The following is a 13,301-nucleotide window of genomic DNA, read 5'->3' on the forward strand; positions in this document are numbered from 1 at the left end:
AAAAGGCAGAGAAAGACTTCGAACAGTACGTGATTGATTATGACGAGGCCATTAAAGTTATACGCACTCCTCAGGATTTACATAACTTCAAGTTACTACGATCTTCATGGATAATAAAACGAAGGCACTAAACAAAGTAAGGTTGTAATACTGTTGGGGGGAGGAGGGGAGAGGTTAATGGTGGGGGGTGAGTGTAGTGGTGTTTCCTTATTATTACACACTTATTATACTAAACAATATTATAAATCTTTGGCTATTAATAGGGACAGAAAAATAAGTACTGATAGGCAAATGAGTTTACTATTATTTAAAGTTTAGTTTTTTTATTGGGAGTGGGGGGGGGTGCTGAACAAGTGTTGTTTTTGGTGATCATTAACTTGTTTTACAATATTAGCCCAACAATAATAAGAAAATTTTGCAAAAAAAAAAATGCGATTATTGTTGGTTTGAAGATCAAACAACTGTACATGATGGGTAGTTATGCTCATTCAACTCGGGATAAAATTATAACTAAAGTAGAAGTCCAAAAATCCGGACTGCTTGGGGATTGGGTCGGTCCGGATTTTCCGGATTCTCAGGCAGTACTTTTAAAATTCAAATTTAAGGAGGAATAAAGAAGAGATGAACAGGTACATTTTGATAGTTTATTCATTAGCAAATATAGCATGCTTCATTTATCAAAACGAGCAGTTTTAAAGAAAAAGCTGTGAATTTTAAAATTTTATTGTGCCTTTTTTATATCATAAATTGTAGACTTTCCAATGTCGTATGTTTCCATTAGAACAGCATTGCTCACACCACGTTCTAGTTTCTTAATTATTTCAAGTTTGTCACTCAATTTCAACGTGTTCTTTCTCTTCACACAACGAAGTTTATCTACAGTACTTTAGGAGCCATTATTATGGGCTTGTACAGTACAGTAGTACCCCGATTTACGCTGTCAATTGAACCCACAGGGTACCGCGTTAAGTGAAATCCGCGTAAATGGAACAACAGAACATATGGGATTAATTCCAATAGAGACTGGCCCAACCCCCAAACTTCACTTTTTCCGACACAATACCTATGTTGTAGTAAAAATATTATCTAAATTTTATGATGGTATGCTCACACAATTAATATTTAAGAGAAATACAGTCGCCAGGTTAATGTCCATTCATATAATAGACTCAATTCCCCCCCCCCCCTCTTCCCAGCTCACTGGCCCCTACCTCTCTGAGAAATGATTGGGTGAAACACTAGATTTTAACGTTTAGTAATAAATAATACCTCAGACTAAAGTTAGGATAATATAATTGACATTTCTGGATTCCTTGCAGGTCAGGGAATATTTTGAATGTAAATTTCATATATTTTGCACAAAAGATAAAATACTTGCTTTGTGTAAACCAAATTATTACATTAGATCTAAAATTTGTATGTCTAATGCAAAATCCATGATGTTTACATTCAAAATGATCATCATATTGTAAGAATTCCAGCAATGTAAATTATATTCTGGTCCAGTAATTTGTATGAATTTTATGAGCTAAAACAAATATCTTCAGTTAATAAAAAAAAAATATTCTTCACGACACTTCTGTCAATCAAAGTACCCCAACTTGCCTCCCCCCCTCTTCCAACCGCGCCAGATGGTCGGTCGGTCCCAACCCTCCCCCCACCCCCCACCTTCCCTCCCTACCAGAGAAATGTTGGGTGAAAAAACTAATTTTAACTTTTAGTAACAAATAATACCTCAGACTAAAGTTAGGATAATATAATTGACATTGCTGGATTCCTTGTAAGACCAGGAACATTTTGAATATAAATGTCATATATTTTGCACAAAAGATAACATATTTACTCAGAGTAAACATTACATCTAAAATTTGTATGTCTAATGCAAAATCTATGATGTTTATATTCAAAATGATCATCAAATTGTAAGAATTCCAGCAATGTAAATTATATTCTGGCCGGGTAATTTGTATGAATTTTATGAGCTAAATAAAAATATAATTATACTTCACGCGTATATGGGTAGATGAACCGCGTAAAGTGAAAGTTCGGTTCTGGCGAGGCACCGCGTATATGAGAAATCGCGTAAAGTGAAACCGCGTAAAGCGGGGTACAACTGTACTCTGTAAATGGAAAGAGTAGGACTCAAAATTACATACCCCTGTATGTTGTCACAGTTTGATTGCTCATTTTAAAGTGGCGACCACATGGTCGCTTGTTGTCGCTGTGCAGCTGTGGCGCTGACGCATGCGCACATATACACAAAAGCCCGCTAAAAGAAAAAAAAGTTTGAGTTTTTGAAAAGTTCGGATTCTTGGGTGGTCCGGATTTCTGGCATCTGGATTTTTGGACTTTTACTGTACTCACAGTACTAACTACCAGTTTTCACTGTTCGCCAGGAGAGGGATTGAGCTGCATGATAAAAGAAAACAAAGTTTTGGTTGTTTAAGCTTCGGAAAACTTTAAATGCATTTTTCTTCTTTTTTTAAATTTGACGCTTCACCCCCTTGTAATGCGGAGTGCCTCATATCTAATACATAATATGTATCCATTCAATATTAGAGTATGATTCCTGTTTGACTTAAGATATTAGGATGGTGGCATACATAACCTTCAGTGATAGTCTAATTCTTTGTTTTCTTTCAGATTTCATAGATAGGTGAAGCCTTTAAAATTTTATTTATTTATTTATTTTATTTTTTTCATACATTTTCCCATTTAACTAAGGGTAACCCTTGCAGGATGGTGTACAGTGGTACCAAATGATACTGTGTATTGATATATGTCGCTAACTAATAAGAAATTTTCATTATACTTCATTTGTTTCACATATACGTTGTCTGCATCATCTAGTATTTTAGACCAGACTGGATGAACTTGGGTATGGCACATGAATGTTGTTAAAAACACATACTGTACATACAGTGAACCATAATTTTGAACAACATATTACTGTACTCACTTTGTACTCAAATGTACAACACTATAGGAAATTTTTTTTTTATGACTTGTGCAAAATATGTGATGTTTATACTCTAATTATTTGCTGTCTTGTAAGGATTCCAGCAATTCAAGTTATATTCTGCTAAGTTTAGTCTGGCATTTTATAAGATGAAAACTTTAAGCCTAAACCACCATCACCCTGGCTAGGAGGATGAGGGAGGGCTGAAGGGAGGCGAGTGTTGACACAGTTGGCAGCGAAGGTTCAATTAGAAACTTAGTGTCCAGGAGCATAATCCATCACCAGGATCACTTTAAAGTCAATGTTCTTCCTCCGGCAGTACTGGTGGGTATCAGGAACAAAGTGCTTGTCAAACCAATTGGTGCATAAAGACGTTTTAACCCAAACTTTCTTACTAAACGTCCAATAAACATTAGCTGTGACATGTTGGCACGACAGTAGGTTCTAGGACGGGCAGCACGGTTAACAACCAGGGGTTTCACCAAGAAATCTCCACTTGCATTAGCTGTGAATAAAACTAATCCTGTCCTTTGAAGTCTTTACACCCCTTGCCTGTTTTTCATCCTTGGCAATGGAAGTGGTCTTAGGCGAGTGCTTCCAGAAAATGCCAGTTTGGTCACAATTGAAGATTTGGTCTTGGTAATAACCACCCTCTTTCACAAGAGCTTGAAAGAAGGGTAGATATTTTTCTGCTGCTATGACTTCAGCCGATGCACTCTCCCCATGGTAGTGGGCAAACTTGACTTTAAAACGCTTCTTAAAGGCAGCCAACCAACCAACCGAAGCATTGAACGGTGGTGGATAGTTAACACGTTTCCTCTGTGCAACTGCAGCATGATAAACACGTGTTTGATGCCTTATCTGGTCCAGACGGGTCGCCTTGCTCACAGTTTCTTCTTTCCACCCACTTGTGAAGGTAATGTTCTGTGATAAAAAGCAGTAGGTTTTGTTGTGAATTATCGGAGAACTTCCTGTTACTAGAAAATCTTGAGAATATATTCACAGAAGCAGTTTAGGCTTCCTTATTCTTTTTAAGGGAACGTATGGTTGATTCAGGGCAGTTGAACCTACACATGATTTCACAGGTACGAGCACCACTTTTGATCATTTCAAGCATCTCTCGTTTCATTTCAAGGATGTATTTCCTCTTCTTGACCCCCATACAGTAGTCACTCTTGGCTTGAGGCTTTCCTTGTTGACCTTCTCTACAGCCATCATTACCACCAAAACCGCTCCCGACATTTACCTTATGTCCTTCACTCATCGCTAATTCACAAGAATCGTTAATTCACAAGAATCACTGATACACAAGAATCGTTAATAGTTAAACAAGAATTTCTTGAAACGTAACCACAATGGGTTATATAATCCAAGGTCACTTCACCGCTCGCTCATTCAAACTAACTACCGTTACGCCATAAACAAAAAACGCTTGGCGGATCAGCGGATAACAAAAGACCATGACAATGCTCGCTGTCCACTCAACAATGACTCACGAAACTGATAATGGAAATTGCTATTCTCGAGAGGCTGGAAATTTTAAAAGTGACGTGAAACATATGAATCGCGAATCTAAAACTCCCAAAACTTGAGATCCTACTGTACACCCACGAAAAAAATTATTTGGTACACTTACGGCGTGATACAATATGACACCGGGGGCCAAATAATTTGTTAGTGGGTGTACATTGTTATAATGACTCCATTGTAAGCTGATATTCTAAGATTTCAATGGGTATTACTTTTAATGTTGGAATGCATGTACCCATCATTACATTTATTCTTATGGGGAAAAAATTCCTCCTTATAAAGCACTTCATTGCAAGTCCCCATTTTTTGGAATACATATACTCTGTATAGTGGTCCCTCGGTTTACGAACAGTTCGAGTAACGAAATTTCGGTTAACGAATTAGCTCCCATAAGAATTTTCAGTTTGATTAACGAACAAAATTTCGATTAACGAAATCCTTACGACAAACACGTCTTGATGTGTGCATCAGCTGATCGGCTTGTCCGCCAATACAGTAATTGGTTATATGTTTACATTCGTTTCCAGTGGAGTAAATATCAAGAAAGTTGGTCACTTGAATATTTCTGCATTTTTTATATAAAAATTATTGGTCATTCTGAAATTAAGTTAACATATTGATAATATAGACAGTACAGGGAACAGTTTTTGTGTGCCCATCAGCTGATTGAATCACCCAACAACACTTCTCAGTTTAACTTTGTTTGCAGTGGAGTGAACATCGATTTTGTTGGTCTCTTGAATATTTTAGCATTTTTACGTTAAAATTGTTGGTCATTCTTAAATCTAGTTAACATATTTATAATATACAGTGCAGAAATTATGAAACACGAAGAAGGCATTAGAACCAGTGCGCTCTGTAAAGAATATGGCATGTCATCATTGACTGCCTCTACAATCGGCTGTTTGATATGTAAACAAAGCTGCCGGGAATACGACATACACACCTCAAAGTAAGTTAAAATACAGTATTCTATTGTTTTTAATTATTATTGTACAGTATACTGTACAGTACAGTGGTCCCTCGGTTAACGAGCGCCTCGGTTAACGAGATTTCGGTTAACGAGTTACCTTCCATAAGATTCTTAACTTCGGTTAACGAGCAATCCCTCGATTAACGAGTTTCTTATGAGCTGACCTCAACATGTTTTCGCTTGCATTTGGCGGTCCACCAGCTGTAGTATTAGTCAGCCAATACAGTAATCGGTTCTAGGGCTTATATTCCTTACCATTTTAGTAAATATCAAGAAGTTTATACTATTCAATAATTTTAAAAGTTTAATATTAAATTTTTTAGTCATTTTAACAATTATTGAACATAATTGAAGGTAAGGAAACTAGTTATATGCCCGCCATCCAGCCTGTCAACACAGCAAACAGGCGCCAGTCTCTCTGTCTTTTCAGTGGAGGTAACATCTTGCTTGAGACTCTCTTCAACTAAATGCTTTTTTTGTGTTTGCAAGCAAATTATTGGTCATTTTGAAATTTATTTTACATATTGACAATTTATAATGCAGTGCAGTGTTGATTTAAAGAAAATAATCTTGAATTACACCAAGTGAACTAAAATTTTATGGGTGAAATGGAACCATGGGGTGACTTCTCTTTCACCCCAATGCCTTCTCTTCTCCCTTCTCCTCCACCCCGATTCTAATTCCCATCATCATCATCATCCAGGAGCCTTCTACATACACACCTCTAAGTAAGTGTACTTTACTACCTTCTTTGTTTAATTTAGGCAATTTTCGGTGAGCTGGAACCAATTACCCAAAAACCCATTGAAACAATGGTTTCGGTTAACGAGTTTTTCGGCTAACGAGCATTCTTCTAGAAGGGATTGTGCTCGTTAACCAAGGGACCACTGTACTGTATTTAGTTTATATTTGATGTTTTGTTAATTCTATTACTGGTATACATTACTTTGTATGTATACTTTTTCTGTGAGTTGGAACCAATTACCCAATATCCCATTGAAATAATAGAATCGGTTAACGAACGACTCTGTGGAACAAATTGTGTTCGTTAACCGAGGGACCACTGTAATAATGTGACCCCCTGTTGACCTTTTTATTTTGATATTCAAATTAATTTATTTTAACTTTTTGTAGGCCTGGGGTGATGATACCAGATGAAAGTGAAGAATGCCAGCTAATCGAGATGGATAGGTCACAGCGCAGCCGTCGGCACAATCACTCCTTATACGATGAGGACGATGACGATCATCATGGTGGTAGGCAACATGTACAGTGCCAAACCAGTTAGAAGATCTGACTGTTGTACAAACTTGTAAACTATAAACTGATCTACTGAAGTTGAAGTAATCTGAAATTTGAGGAAAATTTGTGAATTATTCAAGGATATTTTATGTATTTGTTTATAATTATTATTTTTTGGAAGGCTTGAGTAACAGTGTTTTGTAGAAACTGTAATTCAACATAAAGTTTGTGACACGGCAGAAGCACTCGATCAATTGTGAAATGGATTACAAGGAATTAAAATATTATAATTTAATAAAACCAGTGCACTACATTTCACATCAGCACACAAGCATAAACTTATACATAAATACACTCCAAACTCCACACAATCAACTTACACAAACACTCCCCAAAATGTGTAACGTGTATATACGTCTGTAAGTGTTTGATTAGCACTACAGTACGTTAAGTGTTTTATGGTGTTCAGAAAAAACTATGTACATACTGCATCTGCATTTTATTTTTCATTTTGGACTTTTAATAATTCAAAAATTATTTAAAGCATGAACCTTATTTTATGTCAGAATATTAGTTAAGTTGCTGAGTGGCACTATGATATATGGCTGAAATGTGATATTTTAACATGTCAGATGACTAGCTGTATTATTACTGTACTTGTATTATTATTATTATTGATTATTACTCTGGGTTGAGGGAGAGGATGTATTGTGTAAGTAGATCGGTATTTTTTTTCTTTGTTGTCATAAACAGTAGTAATTTCATATATTCAGTAAGACCAGTTTTATTTTTGTCATTAACATTTTATAAAATCTTACTTGATAACATACTGCAGTGGTGTATATTATATTTTTTATTTTCATATTTATTTAATTTGAGTAAATTTTATGTCAGTCATTCACTCTTATGGCGTCTGTAGTCTATCTAGGTAGATATATAGATAGACTATAGAATGTATAGTCTTTCAGAATACTCTGCTTGCTGCCAATAAATACATTATTAAAGGTAGCTGTCAGTGTACAACCTGTTCAAGATTACAGGATTTAAAAAATTTTCATCATTTAATCTCATCTTCAGTTATAACATTATACAGATGAGTATTATGATAATACTTACTAGATAACTGAAAGCTGAAGTGCATTCATTCCCTGAATAGCATAAGTAAATTGTATGGAGTTAGAATAACTTTTTATCTTCTGTTTGTGGACATGAAAGCTGTCAGTTGTGTTAGAATGTTTAAATAAAGGGAATATAAAAATTGCCAAGAAAGCAATTTCTAATCATGTTGAAAGACAGATACTCCTTGTTTACTTTGGTATTTGTAGTTATTAAGCACTTAAGTTATACTGTACCACTTTAAAGCTGTAGTTAAAGTTGCAGTCATGATATAAATTTTCAAAATAATCTGCTTTCCATTAACCAACACCATTATAATGAAAGGAATTGACCATTTTCCTGATTTGAGTTGTAAGCATTAGTAATTTTGTACAAAGGATGAGTGGGCAAGCAGTGAACATTTAGTTCATTGGTACCGTTTGCTGGAAGAGCTGTGCAAAAAATGTTAAGCTAAACAAGTCTAGAGTAATGTATCTTATCCATATAGACTTGAAATTTTAATATAATAAAAGTACTGAATTTGTAAAATTTACAATGAAGTGTAAGAAAAAGCACACCTCTCTGATAGTATAAGAGTTAGCAAGGACAAGCATTCATATGTAATGCATTTTCAGATTCTTTGCTGACACATTACAGGATCTTCCATCTGAACCCATTTATATCAAAGTACCTTTCTTCATTTTTTATTGAAATTTCGTTGTTCTCTAGTAAAACTTACAGTGGTCCCTCGGTTAACGAGCGCCTCGGTTAACGAGTTACCTTCCATAAGATTCTTAACTTCGGTTAACGAGCAATCCCTCGATTAACGAGTTTCTTACGAGCCGACCTCAACATGTTTTCGCTTGCTTTTGGCAGTCCACCAGCTGTAGTATTAGTCCGCCAATACAGTAATCAGTTCTAGGGCTTAAATTCCTTACTATTTTAGTAAATATCAAAAAGTTTATACTATTCAATAATTTTAAAAGTTTAATATTAATTATTTTAGTAATTTTAACAATTATTGAACATAATTGAAGTGCAGGAAACTAGTTTTATGCGTGCCAAACAGCCTGTCAACACACCTAACAGGCGTCAGTCTCTGTCTTTTCAGTGGAGGTAACATCTTGCTTGAGACTCTCTTCAATTTAATGCTTTTTTCTGTGTTTCCAAGCAAATTATTGGTCATTTTGAAATTTATTTTACATATTAACAATATATAATGCAGTGCAGTGTTGATTTAAAGAAAATAATCTTGAATCACACCAAGAGAACCAAAATTTTATGGGTGAAATGGTGCCATGGGGTGACTTCTCTTCCACCCCAATGCCTTCTCTTCTCCCTTCTCCTCCATCTCCATTCTAATTCTTATCATCATCATCATCCAGGAGCCTTCTACATACACACCTCAAAGTAAGTGTACTTGTCTACCTTTTTTGTTGAATTTAGGCAATTTTCGTTGAGCTGGAACCAATTACCCAAAAACCCATTGAAACAATGGTTTCGATTAACGAGTTTTTCGGTTAACGAGCAACCTTCTAGAACGAATTGTGCTCGTTAACCGAGGGACCACTGTACTGTAATTAGCAGAAGTAATTACATGTTCATTAAAAAAGGATGCCTTTAGCTTCTAGTGTTGGGTGAGGAGTTTTATAGTGTGTGATTTATAGGATCTTGATGTCATGCTCCTGAAAGAGTAAGAAAAGAATATCCTTGGAAAAAAAAAACAGATTTGATAATACTAAAGCATTCATTTGATTATTGAAATGATGCTCCACATGTGCACAGTATTGTTTTCACTTGTAGCAGTTACTTATGTAGGCAGTGGTTGTGATTCATTGCCTTGATTATAAAGTCATAAGGTCTTGGTATTTTAGTGGATCTGATGAAATGCCATGGAAATTTGCAGCAATGATGGCGTCCATAATTTTCAAGAAAACAGGTAAAATTATTCCAAGAATCGAAAATAATGATGTGTATATATTTATGGTACAGGTTGACAATCCCTTATCCAAAATCCTTGGGGCGATATATATATATATATATATATATATATATATATATATATATATATATATATATATATATATATATATATATATATATATATATATATATATATATATATATATATATATATATCATGTAAATCCACAATGAAAACGTGGATAAGATAAATCTTGATAAAATCACACGGGAAGATGGAAACAACGGAGTACCTTAGCTTTCGTCTTTATTCAAGACATCCTCAGAGGCAACTGGATTACATGGACAGAGAGAGGCTTAAATATACAGGGTGACCTAAAAACATGAGGTCAGGTCAAAATGATGACACCCACTAATCCCCACACCAACACACGCGTAGAGGAGCTAAAGAGAAGGGAGGTGACGTGACTAGCCAAGTCAGGTCAGAAAAAAGGGACCCACAAAATAACTATCATACATCTAGATTTATAAAAAAAAATAAACCCTAATAATAATATCTCTCTCTCTCTCTCATATAATTCATAGTAAATAAAATTTATAATAAAAAATAAACCCTAATAATAATAATTCATAGGTCTAGGTTGGGTTTTCACTTTTGATCTTTTTTTTTTCATTCTTGTATTTCTTTATATCAGTGGTGTCAAACTCAAAACTTTTCGAGGGCCAATTCTAATTTTAGTTACCCTCTTCAGGGCCAACACAAGTGCTATATCACATATTTCCAGAATCAAAGTTTACAGCTTCACACATTGCCTTTCCTGGCTTACCAGGACTATCTCATTTGGGCTTGTTTGATCTTAAATATGTAAAATTCATTTTACTAAATAAACATGCTTATATCTATTTGTCATAATTTCACGGGATGATAAATTTTACCATCATCCCGCAGGCCACACCTGACCATCCCAAGGGCCACATTTGGCCCGTGGGCCATGAGTTTGATACCCCTGCTTTATATTATTATTATTATGGTATTTTATTTTATTATTATTATTATCCTGATTATTTTATTTGTGTATTATTAAATATTTTATTTGCTATGAATTATTATTATTACAGTTTGGTCCCCCACCCTGATGTGGGTCAGTGACATGTGCCCTGTAAAAAAAAAAAAAATGGTCCACTAAAAAAGCCGTTCTTTTTTTTCTAAAAACCAGTTTTTGTGATATAGCTCGAATGCGACGTCAGCAAATGCTACCTAGGTATGTTAATTCCTAGCCAATTCGCCAGGCCAACATACAGGCAATTAAAACATCTAATAATTACTTAAGTAACATTAGGAGGACACGTCGCTACCTGGCATTTAATTGTTATTTTCAAAGCCCTTCCTTCACCCCCCACTATGCGCATCACGAACCGCATCTCTTGCCTCAGAGAGAGCAGTAATTAAAAGTCAACTCTCGAGGGGTGGAGATGGGTGGGTTATGGACGTCGCATTCAAGCTATATCACAAAAACTGTTTTTTAGAAAAAAACGGCTTTTTGTTCAAGCTCTGAATGCGACGTCAGCAAGAATACCCGAGGAGGAGAGGGAGGTGACTTTGCATACAAGGCTCCGCTGACTGAGGTCCTGATTATATTATAAACTGTTTTGAACATTTCCAAAATTAGGAACATTTACCGGAAGGTAAAATGTTAATTTACTCAAAAAGGATACTCACTTTATTCTAATGAGGAAGAAGTTCCTGGTAGTGGAGATTGACTAGATGGGGGAGGGGAACCCAGCACCACCACGTTTGAAGCACCTCGTCGAGATAGATAAAAATAGCTGTCTTTGAAAATTTTTGAAGATCTTCAAAAGCCCATTTCCTTGATCTGACTTAGACTCATATGCCGCAGAAATGCCACAGACCCTGCATATTTCCTAGTGTCATGTGCCAAAAATTTCTTGCCAGGGTCTGCTTGATTCACTAATTGAGATAAGGATTTTGTCAATTGACTAGGAGATAATTTCTTACCATCCCTTGATGAGAAAACATAAGGGCCTCTTATTAAGGAATCTGGTTAACCATTCCTGAAAATTTTTAACAACAATATGTGAGGAACCCTAGTTTCATCCATTAGACGTTTTATCCTAATAGGTTGAGCTTGGAAATCTTCCCTTTCATTTGTTCTTAGGATCTCCATAGGAAAAAGGATAACATCCTCGTCGGAAAATACCAATAATGATGGATTATTGGAAATTGAAATCAGTTCACTGATTCTCATACCCGTTGCTATTGCTAGAAGGAAAGCTGCCTTCTGGAGTAATTTATCCCTGTTCAGATTTATATTGTAATTAGGCCCCATAAGAAGATTAGTAACTTTTTCCAGAGACCAAGGCGGAATTATCTTGGGTCGAGGAGGTCTCTGAATGAAAAAGGACGATCTTCGCATTTGATAAATCCTTGGGTTCAAAGTAATATTAAAACCCCAAGCCAGAGGGTCAACCAATGCTGATTTATAAGATGCAATTGCCGATCCTTGAAGGCCTTTAACTCTGAACAGAAATTCTAAAAATTCTAATAACTGTTTCCGATAATGAATTTGGTGTTGTTAACTTGATAAATTGTTGAAAAAGATTCCAAGCTCTCATATTGAATAGAAGTTTGGGGTCTATGACCTGCTAATACTTGATTAGCTATATTGGAATTACCCAACAACCTATTTAAACTTTTTTTTGAGAAACTCTAAGCATGAAGTGCCAAGGATATCTCGAACTGAGAATGTACAGTATTACCCCGCCTAACGCGGTTTCACTTAACACGTTTTATCATATACGCGGTGCCTCGCCAGAGCTGAACTTTCACTTAACACGGATTTTTTCCACATATACGCGGTGAGTGTCCGGCTCGAGATGCTATTTTTAGATTTGCCCCACCTTGCCTGACTGCCTGTTTTAGCTCATAAAATTCATACAAATTACCCGGCCAGAATATAATTTACATTGCTGGAATTCTTATAATTTGGTGATCATTTTGAATATAAACATCATATTTTTGCATTAGACATACAAATTTTAGATAAAAATTTTTCTCAAATTAACTATGTTATCTTTTGTGCAAAATACATGACATTTATATTCAAAATATTCCTGGTCTTACAAGGAATCCAGCAATGTCAATTATATTATCCTAACTTTAGTTTGAGGTATTATTTATTAAAATTTAGTGGTTATCCCACACATCTCCTTGGGACGGTTGGTGGGGGGTGGGGGGGAGGGAGGGACCGACCGACCATCTGTTACCCTGTGAAGAATTATTTTTTTTTTTATTAACTGAAGATATTTGTTTTAGCTCATAAAATTCATACAAATTATCCGGTCTGAATATAATTTACATTGCTGGAATTCTTATAATTTGATGATCATTTTGAATATAAACATCATATTTTTGCATTAGACATACAAATTTTAGATAAAAATTTTTCTCAAATTAACTATGTTATCTTTTGTGCAAAATATATGACATTTATATTCAAAATATTCCTGGTCTTACAAGGAATCCAGCAATGTCAATTATATTATCCTAACTTTAGTTTG

At 35.3% G+C, this 13,301-nt stretch overlaps 1 protein-coding gene across 2 annotated transcripts in view; it reads left to right on the forward strand.

Moving 5' to 3' along the window:
- LOC121858298 (dnaJ homolog subfamily A member 1-like) overlaps nt 1-8,108 on the forward strand; it is a 49,293-nt gene extending 41,185 nt beyond the window's left edge. For both annotated transcript variants that reach the window (XM_042354624.1, XM_042354625.1), the window contains exon 9: nt 6,597-8,108. In XM_042354624.1, coding sequence (XP_042210558.1) covers nt 6,597-6,750 — 154 coding nt within the window. In that variant the 3' untranslated portion in view covers nt 6,751-8,108. The remainder of the gene's footprint in view (nt 1-6,596) is intronic.
- Nucleotides 8,109-13,301: the final 5,193 nt, after the last annotated feature.

Source organism: Homarus americanus, unplaced genomic scaffold (genome assembly GCF_018991925.1).
Source record: "Homarus americanus isolate GMGI-L3 unplaced genomic scaffold, GMGI_Hamer_2.0 scaffold57980, whole genome shotgun sequence".
In the NCBI taxonomy this organism is placed as follows: domain Eukaryota; kingdom Metazoa; phylum Arthropoda; class Malacostraca; order Decapoda; family Nephropidae; genus Homarus; species Homarus americanus.